The 20,205-nt window shown below is 32.1% G+C and overlaps 2 protein-coding genes across 6 annotated transcripts in view; both read left to right on the top strand.

Moving 5' to 3' along the window:
- LOC115980215 overlaps nt 1-20,205 on the top strand; it is a gene marked incomplete at its 5' end in the record, with an annotated part of 48,397 nt that overhangs the window by 21,401 nt on the left and 6,791 nt on the right. The window contains one exon of the mRNA XM_031102491.1: nt 16,819-19,213. Within this exon, the coding sequence (XP_030958351.1) occupies nt 16,819-17,803 (985 nt within the window). The remainder of the gene's footprint in view (nt 1-16,818; nt 19,214-20,205) is intronic.
- Nucleotides 1,562-9,276, top strand: LOC115979917. Of its 5 annotated transcripts, XR_004089238.1 has the most exons (7): nt 1,566-3,672; nt 4,502-4,617; nt 6,702-6,739; nt 7,199-7,259; nt 7,854-7,934; nt 8,096-8,377; nt 8,719-9,276. XR_004089238.1 is itself a non-coding variant. In XM_031102028.1 (6 exons), the coding sequence occupies exons 1-5, from the start codon at nt 3,122-3,124 to the stop codon at nt 8,098-8,100; spliced, it is 414 nt and encodes a 137-aa protein (XP_030957888.1). In that variant the 5' UTR covers nt 1,562-3,121; the 3' UTR covers nt 8,101-8,377; nt 8,719-9,276. The 5 variants fall into 5 exon arrangements, 1 of the variants encoding a protein (XP_030957888.1); XM_031102028.1 differs by lacking the exon at nt 7,199-7,259 and having other exon boundaries at nt 1,562-3,343; nt 4,550-4,617; XR_004089237.1 differs by having other exon boundaries at nt 1,565-3,672; nt 6,702-7,259.

Below are 20,205 nucleotides of genomic sequence, written 5' to 3'. Positions count from 1 at the left end.
CAGTTTCTTTAGGGGCTCAAGTAAGGAGATATTACATGACAAGACTGGAAATTTGAAAGGTATTTGGGGGTATATTACATAACAAGATTGGATTTAACCAATAAGTATAAAATAACTTTATGCTTTGCTAGTCCTAAAGAAAGCTTCAATGGACATTGAGCAACTTTTTCTTTTTCTTTTTTTTTTCCTTTGTGTGTGTGTGTGCGCGTGCGTGCTAGTCCTAAAGAAAGCTTCAATTGATATTGAACAACTTTTTCTTTTTCTTTTTCTTTTTCTTTTTTCTATGTGTGTGTGTGTGTGTGGGGGGGGGGGGGGGGGGAAAGGACCTTGAACATCTTTATTCTTTGCTTGAGATTAGAATTATGCAAACTCCCTTTATAAAAGAGCAAGATTTAATAAGCGATTATGTAGGAAACATTATGGATTCTATCTCAAACAAAATACAAATATACAAACCATACTCAAAATTAGCACTCACTACTATCTTTAAGTCAATATTTCTCTAAAGATTGACATTGCTATTGCACATTAAGGGGGAAAAGACCTTGAATAGCTTTATTCTTTGCTTGAGATTAGAATTATGCAAACTCCCTTTATAAAAGAGCAAGATTGAATAAGCGATTTTGTAGGAAACATTATGGATTCTATCTCAAACAAAATACTAATATACAAACCATACTCAAAATTAGCACTCACTACTATCTTTATGTCAATATTTCTCTAAAGATTGACATTACTATTGCACATTAAGGGGGAAAAAAGTGTAGGACTTTAGGCAATAAATAATCTATGCAATTCATCAAACTGATGCTACACTTAGGATGCAAATAAATGTGGAGAAATTTGGTCAGAAATGGTTGTAAACTAGCTGAGCCTAATTCAAACTCAACTCAACAATAAATGTAAAATATTCAAATTTGGTTTAAGCTTAAACCAAGCTTACAAATTATATATGAGTTTGAGCTCATAAGAAAATCTAAAAACTTGAGCTTAGCTTGACTTGACTTGATTCATTAATCAAGCCATACTCAAGTTCAAACTCAAGCACAATCCAATACAAGTATATTATGAAGCCCATTTAATTTGGAGATGTGGTCCAAACTCTCAATTAATGAAAGATTTAAGAAAATATGAGTTTGTTTTTCAAGCTAATTACTAAGCTCATAAACCAACCTAAGCTCAGATTGTTTTAGGCTTATATAAGGTCCATTTGGTTAGTCATTTTGAGAGCTTAAAAATTAAAAGAATATTTTTAAAACTCAAAAATCTGTTTTGCAATCACAACTCATCATAATTTTTTTACAATTGCTTATTTTAAATTCAAAATATTGTTTCCTAACAGTTTATACAAACACACCAATAGAGTTGAAATGCTCCCACATTAAAATTGAGTAATATCATCTTTATAATATTCGGTTACCTCTTGTTGTTAGAATTTCTATTAATGGAAAATTCAAATTTTATTACATACGTGTTTTTAAAAACTTTGATATTTTTATCCCAAAAAAAAAAAAAACTAGAAAAGAGGTCTGTTTGGGGACAGATGCAAGAAAAAGTTTAAATCACATCGTCCACGTGGCTGTCCCGGCCCCACCTCCGACTTTCAAATTACCAAAACTACCCCTGTTCTTTCCCTCGTCTCTCTCTCACACACCGACAGACTCAAAAGAATCACACACTGACTCTGATCACTCTTTCATTTGTGAGCGAGTCATGACTCGGTTGGCTTAAATGGCGAGTACAAGAAAGACTCGGGCTGACTCGCAGCGATGTCCACGGAAGTTAACTTGAGTAGTGGAACTCACCACCTTCCCTTGGCTAAACGCCGTCGTTCCCGGAGCGTAAATTTATCTTTCACTCTCTTCAATCTTTATTAATTAATTTAACATTTTGCAATTGCTTGTGAATTTTGGTTAAACTTATTGGGTTTTGTAAGTTATGGGTTGGGTAGGAAGAATGCATTTCGGCTTCACAAATCAAAATTTTCAACAATACATTTTGGTTTCTACCCTGCTCATTACAATTTTTACCATATATGCCATTAATTTTACAGGGTTGGATTCTAATGATGGTTGTACTTGCATAAGTTTGGTCATGATATTTCATTGAAATTCATGAAATTTTCATGTAAATCTCGCCAATAGAAACAAAAAAAAAGTAAATAACTGGTTACACTTATTTAGGTTTGTTATTTATGTTTGGTTACCTGCAATGTGAAATGTATGTGGTAATATTTGAAATGTGAAGCCTTGCATATTGCAGTACAATTAGAAAATATATGATATTAAGAAATTTTGAATGAGGTTCATTAGTTGTTCAATACATAGACTGTCAAGCATGAAGTTGAATGACCTGTGTACTATTCTGCCGTTTGCTGCGTTGAGCATGGGATATAGCTGTTTTAGTTACCTCATAAACATTTACTTCAGAGTTAGCTGTTTTAGCTGTGTTTTGGTAACTTTGGTGGAGAACAATTATAGATATTGCTGATTTTGGGGGAGAGTATTACACATTCTGGTTTTTTACAACTTTTCAGAGTAAGCTGTTGACAAATTTATTAATATGAAATGTGTTCTTGAAATATGTGCCGGGTGTCTTGGTGACAAAAATGGACCAAAGCACTGGGTGAACTGCTGAAGGTAAGTTTGGAGATTAGATGTGAGCACGGATGGACTTACTAGTTAGGAATTTTTAAGGGACACAAAATCTTATTAACTAAGTTTGACCTGGTAGGACAACATATATACATAAAATATACAGTGGATTCATTAAATATAAATAATGTTTTATCCTTCAAAATTCCAAGCATTTTTTTATTTCTTAGATCCTAATATGAGTGGTTATCAGCTTCAAGACAGTTTTCTATTTCTGATTTCGATGCTTGATCTTTGTAATTATCAGTGTATCTCTTGCATACTCCCCTTGTACATGGGTTGCACCTCTGCTCTTTATTGAATTATTTACTCATAAAGAAAAGGGTTTTGAAAGGTAGAGTCACAGTATGCTAGAACTTCTGTATGCATCCTCCCATGATAAAGGAAAGGAAATTCCATGGACATTCACTTCTTATTGTGTCTTTTACATTTAAGAATGTGTTTTCGTTCTATTGTAACCTATCCATATGTTCTATTGCCAATTGAATGAACCATATATTTATAGAATATATCAAAGGTTTTCATCAAAGGGTCCAATTTTGAAATTGAAATGCATGTTGAAAATGTGGCCAAGAAAGCTGACTGGAAATTTAACATATATGAACAATTTCATGGTTAGGCGAGGAAATGGTGATTTTGATATGGCCTCAGGAGAACTTGCAACTAGTCGGACAGACGAAAAACATGAGGTTGGTTTGTTCTAGAAGATTTGCAGATTTTTCACAAATGAAAATGATAGTTTGAAACTTTCCGTTGGTCATACCTATGTTACCAAGCTTTAGGGGGTGGTTTTTGGGTTATGCATTTGTACAAATTTGGAATTTCATTCTGCCTCCTTATTGTAATTTCCTTTTGGTCATATTCAAATCAATTTTCCTTCCTTTTGGGTTACACTCTTCCTTTCTTCACAGATATGTAGATGTAGATAGTCTTTTATTCTCCAGCGGGTTCATTAACAGCATTTTAATATAATGGGTGGAAATTTAGAGAAGCAATGTTTTCAAAATCTTATTGTCAGGTACCTTCATTCTAACACTCTTATGTTCTTTAGGAAATCTTGTTCTCTTTTATTTATTTATTTTTAATTTTTTGGGGTTTTTCACTTTTGAAGTTAAATCTCTATATTGTGTTATTGTTTGTTCATTTTCTTGCTTATACACAATCAATACAAGTTCAACTTTTAACTTAGGCACAGGACAATTGTTACAAAAGATAATGGGAACATTTTCTTGTAATAAATATGGAGATTATTTCCTTAGAAGATCAAATTTACTCATGGTATTAAAAAAAAAAATGCAGCCAATGCTTTAACTCCAAAAAACATTATTTTGTTTAGAATAACTAAAAATGTGATGGGTGCATGTGAGTCAGTCTGCCTCTGTTATATAGTTGTGCGAATTGTAGATTCTTTCTTCAAAAATCCTTTGTTAAATTACCTAGAAAAAGCAACACCCACTCACCCATCTCCCAAAGACACTATAGGGATCAGTTGTTTTGGTGTCATTGAACAAATGAAACTAAATGCTTGATTAATGTGCTCCCTGTGGAAAAAAAAATCAGTTTCTTGCAATTCTATACACCTTCTCAAGATTGGTTTATGGATGAAAATCAATTCTGAATTATTGAATATTCTGGAAAGAAGAATTGTTTCCATGTAGTAGCAATATTGTTTTCCAGATCTCTTGGTTAAGAATAATGGAGACCTCATTAAATAAAAAAATAATGGAGACAATGAAAATGGTTATGATGTGAGCTTTATTTTAAGTGTGTAGAATCTTATGTTTCCAGCAAACCCACACCAAAAATATTTTCTATTGGAAGATTTATAGATGGTTATCTTATGCTAGTTGTAGGGGATGAAAACCTTAGTGCAAAAAGTTCTCATTCACTTGCAGAAGCAATGCCAGAAGATGCTCGATATTGTGATAACAACCTCTATGGAACCATTGACATTTATCTCAAGGTACGGAAGATTTTTCGTTCCTAGTGATCATTACTTTATCTGAAAATTGAGCTACTGAGACCTGCAAAATCATAAAAATTAAGATTTAATTTGACTAAGAATCATTGTAATATCAAATTTGTGTTGTTTATTGAATATGTTAAAGCTTATTGGCTATTAATCTTCTTAGATAAACTTCAAAGCTTAGCCCTGCACAATTATTGTTGTTTTTGAATGACATACATTTTGATGGACTTTAAGAACGTGTTACCTCACATTTTGACCATTCATAGAAGCAGTAAAATTTAAGTTGCAAATGACCATTCTTTATGTAGGCACACCCTAGCATGAATGAAGAAGAAAAAGTACTTATCAAAAAAAGAAGAAAAAGTAAGTGTATGTAGAACCCTGGAATACCATAGACTATCAAAAGAAGCACGTGAGCATGTGATGAAGAATGATCAATTGCCCTTGAAAATAACAAAATGATTCATCTTCTTAGACCGAGGTAACATGACAAGGTCAATGACAGATTTTGGATCAAACTGCCAAGAACAAAGACACAGGTAATTATCAGACTTTCTAAAGGTATAAAAGAGGAAGGGATGAATTCGCAAAAAGAGTTAAAGATAGTGTAGAAAGAGGTTGACACAATGAAAGTGCAACTGATTGAATTACAAATGTGTAAGCTAAAGCTGCAAAGACAAGTGAAGAAATCCAGTCAAACCAGAAGGGAAAACGCAGCTTTGTAAAGAAAAAAAGTTCTGGTTCAAAATCTGATTTTGCTTTGTTGAAATTGAAGTGTGCCTTGTTAGTTTTTAGGATTTTTTTTTTTTTTTTTTTTGGAGCAAATAGAAAAGTTATTTTTTTAGGAAAATGAAATTATATATTTGCCTCCTAATTTTTTGCAGTGAAAAAAAGAGAGGAATTTTTCGGCAGCATGGTCAAGCTATTTATCTTGGTTTTAAAAACCGGACCGGAGGCAAAACAGGATTTGCCTCCGGTTCCCCCTTTTTACCAAAATTTGACCAGTTTTTCCTGACTTTAGATATTTTTTAAAACCGGACTGGTCTCCAATTCCCGGTTCAACTGGTCAGACCGTTCGGTCCGGTCCAATTTTTAAAACCTTGTAATATGTCATATTCCTTAGGATGGTTACGTTATGTTAGAGAACTCTCTTCTGTTCCTATCTCCAAGACTAGTCAATTAAGTAGTATCGTTAAAATTTTTGTGTGCGGATGATTGGTATTAAATTTGTCAATGATATTTCTATTTTTATGTTCTGGCAATGTGGGTTGGCAGCCGTCACTTGTACTTAAAAGATTTGACCCAACTGTTTTCCATTGTATGCAACTTTGATAATTCATTTTTGTAGTGTATCAAGAAAAGAAACCAAATCAAATTTATGAAACTTTTTTCTTTTCTATAACATGGAACCTCTTCAATTCATTGTTGGACTATTATTCAAGTCTTTCTACAGAAAAACATGGGTTGGAAGCACTTTTAACCCTTAAAATTTGAAATTGCTTATATTTTGGTCGTTTGTTTGATTATGTTTTCATATTGGTTGTGTTGTATATTTTCTTTAATAAATTTTTTTTTTTTTGAATAGATTTTCTTTAGTAATCTAACTGTTCATATTTGTTTCTTTTTCTTTAAGAATGACTTTCCTGCGTTCCACGTATTATCTGGATTTAATCTTGTTAAATCCAGATAATACGGATAAGTTTATAGATTTCATTATTGGTTTTGGAATCCCACATAGTTTAGAAAAATAACAAGGAGTTAGACATCAAAGATTTGTCCTGTGTTTAGTGTGAGCGATTGTGAGAAGTATGGACGTATGGTTGTCATCTTGTTTTAAGTAATTTTGCATTAGCAATTGCTATATTTTATGGATAAAACTTAGGTACAATACCTTAGATGCATTACATTAGATTCTCTAATTTTCAATGCAACTGCTTCTCAAAAAAAATTCAATGCAACCAAGTGCTTTACTACTAAGGTATGCTATTTGCAGTATCCTTTATAATTTTTGATTACTTCTACAATACTTGTCACTACTGATTATATATAGTGATTGTTTTGGCTAAAAATATGTGCAGATATTATCAAACTACAGCCGATCAAAGATTATTGAGAGGTAAACCAGTTGCTATGTTTCTTGAATTTTAGCAGTGATGTGTTAAGCTGTGCTAACAATTATTTTTTCATTTTAATTTATTCTTCCTTTTTTCTTTGCCCAAGCTATATCCATTCAGTTTCTGATTAGGAATGATTAATTGCTGTTTGCTACAAGTGCTCAAGCATTCTAACGAAACTGCCAACTTTCTGAACAGTTATTTATAAAATATTGTTCTTTACTTTTGTAATGTATCTGGGTATACTGTATTGAGTATTAACTGACGCGTGGTATTTCATTAGCCCAGCTCGCACGCAAATACATATTTCATAATAATTGAGTAAAATGACTTTCTATGAATCATAATTATTTCACTTGGGAACTTAATGATGTAATCTATATGTACTTCATTATTTACCTGTTGTTTCTTTCATTGTACAATTTATCTTCTATTCTTACCATTGAGGTTCCATTTTGTAGGGAATGTTTAGAGCCATTCAAAAAACCAGAATGTGAAGCATTTGATATCTTTGTTAATGAGGTTCTCTTGTTGGCAAAAGTGCTGCTGCATTCATTTTATTCTAAAATACACTTGATGGATCTATTCTTACCATATTGCTTGCACATACCTACCACCAAAAGGGACACTCCTGGTCATTATCATGTGCACAAAGTACTCTTTTGCTATTCTACCCATTTTTGAAGATCATAAGCTACTCCCTCTATTGAGGACCTGTTCAGGCTGAGGGTTTTAAAAAAAAAAAAAAAAATACTCAGCACTAACATCTGCACAATTTGAAACACATAAGCCACTTACTGGAAATATCCAATGAAATTTTAGAAATATAACTTCTTTTCATGTCTCTTAATTTTGTGCTATTATGCAAATTTGGTCAACTGAGAAATGCCTGTTCAATCTTATGACCATATTCTAAAATTTTTAGTAATTAAAAAATTACTACATCAAATGATTATCAACCTTTCAGGATGAGTGTACAGCCATATTTGTGAAAATCACTTTATAAAAATAATTTTCCATTTGATGGTTATCATTTAACTTATTTTTCCAATCAAAATGTGATATCTTTTGTTTTTCCTCTCCCACTCATCTATGCAATTTTTGAATCCTCTGCAGGGTGTCCATATTCATGTGTAAAAAGGGCACTTCATTCCTTTTCATTTGCTTCTACTGGAAGTGCTAGGGTGTCTTCACAAGGTTGGTTAATTCTCTTATTTTTCCATTCTTTGTGAGCTTGTATGTTGTTGAGTATTAGGTCTAGGCCCACTTCCCCAATACATAATACTATATGTACAGTCATTGTACTATTATACTACCAGCTGCACTATACTTATATACCTCTATATTATCTTAACTAGGTTGAGAGCTTATATCCTAAATAGAAGAATTCGAAGAAAGGCACATGTTGCCAGTTTGGCTTTTTTTCATAAAAAAAAGTTTCCAGTTTGGTAGTTCCAATAGTATTATAATTATTATCATGAATTTGATCCACTGATATTAATTAAATTTCAAAACATCTGTGCATATGACTAGGTCATGATGAAGACTACCAAGTTTAGCCCGCAGTAGGTCAGTGCCCAAGAATTTGTATCCATTATGTTACGCCTTCGCAGTGATATCTTAGAGGAACTACTACACAGGTAGATAGTCATATCTCTTACCTTCCTTGAAATCACTGTTGACTGTTGTAGGCAAAAGTATTGACACAAATGAACTGTATAGTCTCACTAAACTGTAGTCACACTTGTGAAAGAAATGGAGCTAGCATGTGTTCTTGACTCAGCTTGATTAGTGTATCACCTGTATTTTCATGCTCCATATCTATTACAGCCAAAAGCCCAGGATAAGCATACACTGGTTGGTGCTATGAATAACCTTGATCTGATCACATATCACTGACACATGTACTATCTTACAATTTTGGGATATATCTTATGGCTTCTAACTATGGTTTCTATTTCTGGTTTCTTTGATATCATAGTATCTTGAGCATGCCTTATAATTCATCAGTCGAGGCAGAATTGCTTTATTCTTTTATAGTTAAAGCCAAGTTTGAGAACAATCGTTACCTAAAGCTGAAGAAGCAACCCAAAACTTCAACCCAACATGTTGATTGGTTTTAACATTTGAATGGCTGCAAACTCATGGCCAATCACACCTAGATTATTGGAGAAAATGGAAGTTGATGTTGCTTATATATGCCTCCAATCATCTATGTGAATGCTGAATATTGGTGGTGATTATTTAACTCATCATTGATCTGACTCGCTGCTTGGAGGTGCCTTCTTGTAAAGTGCATGCACATTGAAAAACAATCCTGGGTAATAATTTGTCTGCTAAGGAGATGTGTAAAATCCTTTTCTTCCCCCCACACCTCCACCCGTTGGGAGCTGGGGGAGGGGGCGTTGATTGGATTTATGTTAATGGCATGTTTATGTAGATAGTTTACATTATATTTTTGTTATTGTTACATAATCTACCATATTTTTCGAAAGGAAGTTCAGTAAATACTAAAAATTGCTGTGATATCAATTGATTATGCTCCTATGCTCCATAAAACAGTTCTTCGCTTACTTAACCTACCTTAATTACAAGCTTCTAGTTGGTTAACTTCTCATCTACTACAGGAAGGGTAACACTAATTTGTTTCTATGAGTGAAGTTCTTGTGGTTCCACCACCACATTCAGCACCATGGCATGCCGTTCAGTAAATTAAAGCAAATGAACAAGATCTTATGGTTCTCCACAATCTCCACTTTCAGTTTTCAAATGTGGTTCTCGTGCTTTTTACAACATGTGAAAGCCAAACAAACCTAGAAACTGTAATATGATGCTTAAAGCCACAATGCATAGCCTTCTTGTGGATTAGTGTCTGAGCGACTGAGACCATGCCAAACGATCATGTATTGTCTGTCTGCATGCGTGGTGGTTCAACATCTGCTCAGACCAATAATTAAAGAAAAAATATTTGTCCGCAACCACATTTGATACATTATTACTCAATGGAGAGTTGGGAGAAAATGAATGTAAACATTATTGCTCAATACAGGATCATAGGCTTAGAGGGAAAAAGTAGAGGAATAGAGGAGAGATATAGAGAGAGATGAAAACTAGTTGCGCTTTAATTTGGTGCATCTTGCATCATTTCCTGCTATATTATTGAAGAACAGACACTATTTACCCTCTCATAAAAAGAAATCGAAGAACAAAAACTTGATTGAGATTGTGTAAATTAAATACGGGAAGAAGTCCTGTCAAATAAAGATTTTTTCTTTTGACCATCTTTTGATTTTATTACAATATACAAGAACCACCACTACAAATAGTACTATACCCTTGATTGTGTGGAATATTCAAATCCGAATTATGCATTATAATATAGAATTCAAGCTACAGAATTTATTGAGTGATATTGTTGGATTGAAATATATTGATTATGAAAAATTGCAAAGGGCCTTGCTCTATATAGAAGAAAAGATAAAAACAGAGGACCATTTTGAAATGGCCTTCATGAAGCGATTTAATGAAGAGAAGATGCCCACTGCACTATCATGAACCTTGCCCTGACTTCTCCTCTACATTTTCAAATATTATCTGCATTGATAAGCAAAAAATATTATAACTTAAATTTTTTTAGTAGTCCACTCACACAGGATTTATATTTAAAAAATAAAAATAATATGAATCCATTGCCATACACAGTGTGTTAGTTAATGTAAAGGTATGTATATATTTTTTGTTTAACACATGTTAAACCTGTTCTAATGAAAAATTCTATAAATTTAGTAGCAACCTACTAGAAGTTCCTCAGCATTGGGACGACTTATGAGTTCTTTAGTAAGAAGGTATCTGTTTGACCTATCCTTATCATCTTAGAAGACCTTCCATAATCTTGTAAATGATCAAAAAACAGTTTCAGAATTAGAGTTACTAGACATACCCAGCAACATGGGAAATAGGACCAAAAATAAAACTCTTGAGAAGGCCAACCAGATTGGCTTTAGCCCCAGTTGAAGGTAGGACTAGAAAAATTAAGAACTTGGGCTTTGTTTAAAGACTTATTAATGCTTGAATTTGGTCAACCATTTGACTTTCAATTTATTTAGTGGCCTTCATCAGCTATCATTTTATGATCACATGAAAGAGTCACATAGCAATACATGAATCATAGCATATGGTTATTTATAGAGAACCAGATAAAAAGCAAAATCTAAATTGTAATTCAAATCATATCAATTTTATCCTTTATGAAATATCACCAAAAATTAAATTTTGGTAAATTTTGTTACCTAGGCTCCTACTGTATCTTTCATTACAAGGATTTCTCATTTATCGAAATGAAAAAATGTACAAGCTCTGCCTTATAATGTTAACCACCTTAACCGACTCTACTAAGGAAAAAAGAATAACCAGTTGCTGAATGACACCTATACAAAGAAATTTAAATACAAATAGAACACTTAAACAAAACGCTGTCGTGTGCTTCCTTAGTTAATGAAACGCTGCGTTTTGTGTTGGGTGTCTGTAGTAAGTGAAACACTGCGTTTAGTCGCTCTGTTACAAATAGTCAGACACAGAGTATCACTGGGAATACCACAAATACATGGTATTTTACATATAGAGACTAGAGAGTAGTAATAAGAGTTATGAGTTTGGATTGGATTTTTAAATTCAATGAATATATTCCAGGTTTCTTAAATCAAACAATATTTCAAAAGGGAGAACATATGAAAGAGTACCAAAGGGTCCACTTAAAGTTTCACCAATGAAACCGGGAATGAAGCAGCTAAACAACTTGAGAGAACCTTCCAAATTTCTGCCAATGTTATCTAGTTCTTCTTAGGTGAAATACCTTCAAATTTATAATATATGGTGTTAAGTGTTAACTCCATGTCTAAATAATTTGTAGAATCATTTGCTTGCTTTTTATGTGTGTTTTCTCAGTACTTAATGTCATTATATGTCTTCATTAAGGGAGTGATGGAATGAAGGAAAGATACAAAGAGAAGGGTGATTATTCAATTAAAAGTTAAAACTATACAAATAACAAGCTGCCTAGTTGCATTTCACAGATTAAATTGGATTGGCTTTGTACTAAGCTTCCCTGCACGGATTGGCTTTCAGCTGGAGGTTTTTTCGGATTGAATTTGTTGTTTTGAGTTGCATTGGCTTACCTAGGATAAGTGAAAAATGTGCATTAAGAATTAAAACCAGCAAACACTAAAGCGAGCTTAGCTACACTCTTTACGTGATATAAACTTGTTTTTTTATGTGTAAAATGAAACTTGAACTTCAATAAGAATCTCAGTTTCTTGTTCTATTAGTAAAATGATTAAGTAGATTATATGCAAAGAAACAAAGAAGTGTACTTCTTCAAAGTATCTTTATCTTGATATTGTAATCTTATTTTCTTAGTTATTATAAAAAAATCTGAAGGGACGGTAACAAATATTGAAGTTGTGACATATTTTCTTAGTTATTAGAAAAGAAATTCAAGAGATGGTAAGAATAATTGATGTTGTTTCTTATTTTCTCTTTTTTGGTTATTAGGAAAGAATCTAACAGATGGAAAGAATTATTATAGACCTAGATTTCTTTTTTTTTTTTTCCTTGGTTTTTTTTTTTTTTTTTCCTTTACCTAATGTTTCTGGATAAAAGAATGATAGTCTTATTATAATTTTATGAAAGAGTATCAAGATATTTAATCACTTTTCTTTTCTACATCAATCTAATACTTGTAATTTTGGAAAAGAAAGAAAATGGAAAGAGGAAACAAAAGACAAAAAAGGGAAAACAAGCTAAAGTAGTATTTGTTCTGCCTTTAAAAACGAAGCCCAATTGTGTTAAAACTAAATTCTTTTTTTTTTTTTTTTTTTTTGAGAAACAACTAAATTCTTAAATGTACTAATATGTTCAAGTGGCCAATTAACTATAGTTACTAATCTACTTTCTAAAAGAAACTAGTTAAATTAACTAATAATAAATATCTTTATCGACATTTATAAATTAATATCATAAAAAGATGATAAAAGAAAGTCAAGTAATTATGTATATCTCTTAAGTAATCAAAATAGAATCACACAAAATAATTTAATATAACCTTTTGAATATAAGATATAATTAGTATTTGACTGTCTTATTACAAGTTTTATGTTAAGATGCCATTGGTGTACTAAACTTCTTGGGAGCAAAACAATTTCTTTAGAGGAAATGCAAGTTTTCTCGCACAAAAGGCACAACATAATTAAAACCAACGAAAATTATGCTTTGTTCTATTGCATCGTATGCTAATACCCAAAAAAAAAAAAAGGTTTAAAAATTAAATATATTTTTGTCAAGATTTGGTGGCTCAATGCAAATGGTAGGTCGGCAAAACATGATAAAAAATTAAAATAAAAGCTTACAAAAAATATCTTTTACAAGCTTGAATTTATGACTCACATAGAAAGACAAGAAATACTACAACAATAGGGATCTTTCTTGATGATGACTCCTAACTAATGAAAATAATCTTCCAACAATTTAGGTCAAATGTTTTGAGGATGGACCTTTTCAAGTCTAATGTAAAATAGTTAGGAAAATTAATATACGAACACAATTGTTAATAGATTCTATACTATAAAATGTGTATATATATATTATTTGAAAAGTAAGGATACTATTGAAGAAGGTACTAGATTTTATTTGTAATGTAAGCATATAGATGATTCTTGAATGGATTGGGTCACACGAAAGATAACTTCCAAGTTTAGAATATATATATATATATATATATATATATATATATATGAAGGAAAGATTAAAAAAAAAAAAAAATCATTCACTTAACTTCTTATTGTCATTTATTATTTTCTTCCAAATCAAGAAAGAGTTACAAAAGATGCAAAGAAATATTCAAAATGTAAACAATAAGGTAATAAGAACAAAGAAAAAGAAAAAGTAATGGGATGAGTTAAAGATGTGCATATGAATTTAGTTTGTTTAGCAAGCGGAAGAATGCTTTGAAATCCAAAGTAGAAAATTCTTCTCATAAAAAAAAGTATAAAATTCTGTAGAATTTTTGAAGTATCCTTTCTTGTTAACATAAACAACAGAAATCAATATTAGTAATTTCAAAAGTTAAATTTTGAGTAAATCCTAGCTCAAAATTCATCATTTAAATGTAACACAAGAGATAAAATTTCATATGTGTATATCCTAGATATAACCTAAATAGAGATGCATATATAAATCTTATAAATGAATGAGAAAATTAAATGTTAGTAGGGACATGTTTGGAAACACAAAAGGAAAAGAAATAGAAAATGTTACTATGAAGTATTTAAGTCTAAGTTGGCAAGCAAGCATATGCCTTGCCTACTTGCCTACTTCTTCCTTTATTCTTTCTTTCTTTCTTTTGTTTTCTTTGTTTTGGAGCAAGTATTTTTTTTCTTTGACACAAGGGCATGAAAATCCTATATATAGTAGATGTTATATAGGGATTTCATATGAAGTTAGACTTAAAAAAAATTGAAATTGAGAATAATTTGGAAGCTTCCTTAAGTGTGTTTTGAAGCCAAAATTAGGTTCTTCTTGATGTAAGTATTGATAGTTGCCTTTATAAATTTGTTCACATGTATATGTGTTTTTCTATTGGTATTTATAAACAATAGATTACTTTGCTTATTTAAAATTTGTCATATAGATGTTAAATGTAATAAGATTTTATTGCACTTGACACTATATTTTTGTGAGATATTTTACTACTAGATGGTTTGGTTTATGTTACATTTAATGCAATTTGGATAAATGGTATATCACTCAATTATTTTTCATAAATCAATCTTTTCTTGAATCTCATTTTTATTTAATATCTATTATAGGATAATTACACACAGAATTTCAAAATAATTAGTTGCCATTTATTGTTAAATTTATAAAGTTTGTCATTTACTATATTTAAGTATACAAAAAAATATAATCACCCTTCATAGATTAGTGAGTTTTTAATGTCTAATCACCTTGATTTTTGGAAAGAATAATAGATTACCTTAATATTTAATTAGCATGATAGTTGGAGGAAAGAAATTTAGTCCAATAATGAGATTACAAACTATTATTATCAAAGAATGGAATTGAGGAATATAACTCATATTGAAGTTAATTATCCAAAAAAGAAAAAAAGAAAAAAGGAAAAACTTCAGTAAAAGTTACCCAAAAGTCAAACTTGAACATGTCCTATCAAATGTTCATTTTATTCCATATTAATAGTAAGATAATTTACATTCATTCTCAAACATTATCAAATCTTTGCTTTTTTTTTTTTTTTTCTTATTATTTATCACAAGTGGGGAAGAGAGAATTTCAACCTAAATAAAAAAAAAAAAAATTATGGTAGTAATAGACTCAACATTAAAACATAAAATGTTTTTATTAATAAAAAAGTTGCCCTATTGCATTTCTCATTGTTAAAATGGATTAACCAACCAAGCTCGCTTGGGTTTATGTAAAACTCTAAAATACTTTGCTCTTTCGTTTTTGAATCTCCAAACTATAATTACTGCTAAAATTGTTTTAGAGGTTTTGTTGGATTAGCTTTGTTGTTTTGACTTTTGAGTTGTATTGACTAAATTGGGGTAAGGAAAAACTGGAATAAAAAATTGATTTTATCAATATAAAGACAAACTTAATTGCACTCTTTACTTATATATTGAATAAAGACAAACTTAGATTTCTGTTAGATGATTTTAAATAAATGATAATGTTTGGCATAAACAAAAGAAAAAAAAAAAGAAAAAAACAAATTATATTTTTCCATTAACAAGAATGTAGGATCAATTAAAAACATAATATGAATTTTTGTTGTGCAAGCATTCTTATTATTTATTCTTAACTCTTTAGATGCATTCTGTTTATTTTTTAGAAAATCATGTTTATTTTTTAATGAAATCAAGTAAAATAATTCTCATCTATATAATACTTTTATTCTTTTCTAAAATAAATAACTTTAATTTTTAATAAAAATCAATTAAAAGAATTCCAATTTATACAATAGTTTTTGTGCCTTTCAGTGTTGACATTCAAAAATTGAAAATGCCCACCCAACCAAAAGACCCACGGGCCACACCAAAGCCCTTTAAACATTCACATCTAATTTCAAAACCGTATGAAGCCGAAAAAACAAAGAAATCAGGGGGTTTTGAAACTTTGTTAAATAAAAAGCCCACAAATAAAACATTGAATCCAACTCCAACCTCTTTTAGTTTCTCATTTATGAAACAAACACTTGGTGAGTTAGGCCCAAAAACCACAAATCAATCGCCGAATCGCTCCCTTTGTTCATCCCTCTTTTTGCTGCTATTCAATTCTCATCACGCACTCTCTCTGTTTCTTTCTTGCTATCTCTCTCTGATTTTATTATTATTATTTATGCCTTTTTTCTTATTATTTATTTATTTTTATAAACAATAAAGAAATTTGATGATGATGATGATGATATGTGTGTGATTGTTTGCATGCGGTCATACAATTAAATAAATAAAGAAGATTGATTAGATTAGATGCAGCAGCAGCAGCACCACCACCAACTTCAACATTTTATCCATCCCAACCATCCCTTGCTCTTCAATCCAGACGAGAGAAGGGGAGAAAGGTGTGAAGGCTGCCGAGAATCAGTTTATGGTCCTAGCTACAGTTGTACAGAATCAGTTTATCATAAATCATGTGCAGAACTACCCCTTGGGTTGCACCATCCCTTGCACCCAATCCATCCTCTTATTCTCTTTCCCCCACGGAGTTATTCATATGGCGAGATACAATTTTACAAATGCGAACTCTGCAAAAATGTTGACAAAGAAGGTTATTTACCATACATTTATCGGTGTTCCCGCTGCGACTTCAACCTTCACATCACATGCGCTTCTTTAGCCCCCACCACCATGGTGGAAGCTGAATTCCACCACCACCCTTTGACCCCCTTTTGGAAGTCGATCACCTTCACTTGTGACATTTGCGGCAAAGAAGACAAAGACAAAGGTATGCCTTATATGTGTCAACCATGTGCTTTATGGATTCATAGATCATGTGCTTATTTTCCAAGCAGAGTCAAAGTTGTGCGTCACAAGCACCTCCTCCACCTCACCCATTCTTCTCTTGAATTCCATCAACCCGACCCCCGATTTTGCCAACTCTGTGTTCAAAAACTGGACACACGCTATGGGCTTTACTATTGCTCCATATGCGATTTCGTTGCCCACCTCAATTGTGCCCTTCTCAGTGAAAACAAGGAGGACATAAATTTGCTGGAATTTAAAGTTGAGGATGAAGTTCCACAGCTCAATGAATCGATTGACTCAGTAACTTACAAAGTCAACAAATTTAATACGAGGGAGGACGGAACTCAAATAGCTGCAGAAATCGAACACTTCAGTCATGAGCATGTCTTAAAGCTTACTGATGATGAGGTTCTAAATAACCAAAAATGTTATGCGTGCGTAAGAGCCATTCTCCCTCCGTTTTATAGTTGTGTAAATTGTAGCTTCTTTCTTCATGAATCTTGTGCTAAATTACCCCAAAAAAAGAAACACCCACTTCATCAACACCCTCTCACCCTCCTCCCAACATCACCTTATCGAAGTGAGATATTTTGGTGTGATGCGTGTTGGCGTGAATGCAATGGCTTCAACTATGGTTGTGAGACATGCGATTTTAGTCTCGATGTTCAATGTAGTTTGATCTCAGACATTCTTACCCACCCTGGTCATGAGCATCGACTTATTCTCTCTAGCATTGCATCTAAACAGAATTGCAGTTGTTGTGATTCCAAAATTTACCCAATATTTCGTTGTACCACCTGTGAGTTTGCTTTGGACTTCAGATGCGCTACATTACCACATACCACAAGATACGGACAACATGATCATCCCTTCGCTCTCTGTTATACTGCTGAAGATGATTCCAATGAATATTACTGTGATATTTGTGAAGAAGAAAGGGATTCAAAGCATTGGTTCTACTACTGTACAGATTGCAGTTATCCTGCTCATCCCAATTGTATTTTAGGGGAATACCCAAATTACATGTTTTGAGTTGCTTACACATTTAAGTGTCACCCACACCCCCTTATTTTCATTGAGGAAGCTAAAGACCATCCTGAATGTGACAGTTGTGGTATTCCTTGTAAAGAGTTGATCTATCAATGTGCCCAATGTAATTTCAATAGGCACTGGTATTGTGTATAGAAACAAAAAATGTGGCTTTAAATATTATTTTTTTTCTATACTAGACTTTCCAAATAATTTTTGGCGCATGAAGTTCGTTAAATGATGGTGTAGTAATTCTTTTGAATTCTCTTTCATGTCATCATGGTTTAGATGGGACATAAATACATCGAATCAACTCATGGTTGTTTGCGTTTGGTTGTACCCTGCCTTGTCCACATATGTTAGAAACAAGAAACTTGTAGATAATATGATTTTTCAGTTTTTAATGTTTTATGGTACTTTTTTTTTTAGCAATGGAAGGCACTCTGTGTGAAACATTGAGTTTAGGGATGATGAACATATATTGGAACTAAAGGCAAATTGCAGCTATTTCTTATCTGTTATGTATAATTGTTTTTCCTCTCTTTTCCGTTTTTATGCTTTTGCTCAAAAACGCATGTTTTTGTTTCTTTTCCCTGGATAAATTTTTATGCATTCTACTATTGTCCAATTGTGTTATTATTATTATTTTTAAACAATGCTTTGTGGACATATTATGATCATCTAACTGTGTCCTCCTTTTCCACTACTCGATTCTTATGTTATTTGTTTCAGTCTCTTGATAATTGTGCAATAAACATAGCCAACATTATTTTACCACCCTGAGACTGAGTACTTGGCATCTCTTCAGCTTCTCTATGTCCCTCTTGTTATGGTTAAATGATTAATATTCATTTTTCAAAAGTCCTTCATTGACAGTTATAATTGGCAGCAATCTTTTTCAAACTTGCCAGATACCACTTTCAATGTACCATTTTCTCCCCTCAAATTTAAACTTAGGTTAGGTTCTTGTTGCTTAGGACTTCTTCTTTAGCACATTGGCTTCTGCATTCCGCTCAAATGAGTTCCCAGCTTCATTCAGAAAATCCACCCTAACATTTTCATTGGTCATCTTTTGCCCACACACTACCAAAGATTTTGTTGTTAGTAGGATCTAATGGCTTCCTTGGCCATAGCCTTGTGGAATAACCATGCTGTTGAAATCAATCTTGTGGGGGCAGAACCTGCAAGCAATACACAATGGCAGGGTAAACAGAACGGACTGAAATCAACACCAAGGGATTTGTAAAAAATATTGACAGCCCAAAAACGGAGACTCGGCTTGAGGTCATGAATAATAGAGAGCTTAAGAATGGAGGCTCAACTCAAGTTTGTCAAAACTCAAGACTAACAAAGAAGGCCTGAAAATGGAGATTCATTTTGAAAATGAAAGTGTGAGCTTGATTAGATTTAGAGGTATGTTTCTTTTTGTTTTAAATGGTTTGTTGGATATCAAAGATGAAGTTCTTGAGCTTATTAGTATTGATTGGCTTAATATTAGTTAAAATTTTAAAATTGAATGAAATGGGAATATGTATTTTCATTATTATTAAGCACTTTCGAAAATGATACTACAGTTGTTTGACACATATAATACTTGAAATTTTATGCTATTTTGATCCACTTTCAAAATTTTATACTATAGTTGTTAGCTCAAGAATGCTATTTGCACACTTTTTTGTCACTTGTTTTTCTCACCCAACCTTTAAACCTTCACTTCAAATTAAAACAGACATCACATTTCCTTCAAAAATGCTATAATTTTTTCTGTGCTGTTCAAGGTCTATAATTGAGGCAAGTTGAAGAGCCTTTCATGTTAGCTCCTTTTGTAATGATTTAGACTATATCATAATCCAGCACACATGCTATAAGATGCTACCCTTTCTTCCTCCCTTTTGTTTTCTTCCTAATTGTTTGTATTTACTTGAACTTCTTCATGTAATGGCTTCCTATGCTATGTCATCTTGTAGGTCACTACTCTGGACGTTAGTAGAAGCAGACTTATCATTATACATGGCAATTCTAATTTTGGATTTAGTTAGTTTGATCTGACTTTGAGTCATAAGTGAAATTTTTATGAAATAAATGCTTTTTTCTAGCTTGGGGTAGTGCTGTATCTTTTGAGCCTTTATTTGTTTTTTTGTCATTATTCATAGTCTTTGAGAGATGAGGAGAGGTTAAGGAACCAATTGGCATTCATTGGAACTCCGGCTATTGTATATGATTATACCACAAACTTTCATTTGCTCATACCTTAGTTACCAAGCTTTAAGGGGTGGTTTTTGAGTGATGCATTTGTACAAATTTTGAATTTCATTCTACCTCCTTGTTGTAATTTCCTTTTGGTCATATTTGAATCAAGTTTTCCTCTATTTGAGCTACACTCTTCTTTTTTCCTCTGTTGAGCA

The sequence above is a fragment of the Quercus lobata genome, chromosome 3, assembly GCF_001633185.2.
Source record: "Quercus lobata isolate SW786 chromosome 3, ValleyOak3.0 Primary Assembly, whole genome shotgun sequence".
NCBI classification, from domain to species: Eukaryota; Viridiplantae; Streptophyta; class Magnoliopsida; order Fagales; family Fagaceae; genus Quercus; species Quercus lobata.
Note: the sequence above shows the minus strand (reverse complement) of the source record. Positions and strands in the feature narration are given on the sequence as shown.

Excerpts from the sequence above, each read along its gene's own strand:
- LOC115979917 (XM_031102028.1), top strand. The coding sequence starts at position 3,122 with ATGTTCTATTGCCAATTGAATGAACCATATATTTATAGAATATATCAA. Across the intron at positions 3,344-4,549 it reads GGACAGACGAAAAACATGAG|AAGCAATGCCAGAAGATGCT; the intron begins GTTGGTTTGTTC and ends ATTCACTTGCAG. Across the intron at positions 4,618-6,701 it reads CCATTGACATTTATCTCAAG|ATATTATCAAACTACAGCCG; the intron begins GTACGGAAGATT and ends AAATATGTGCAG.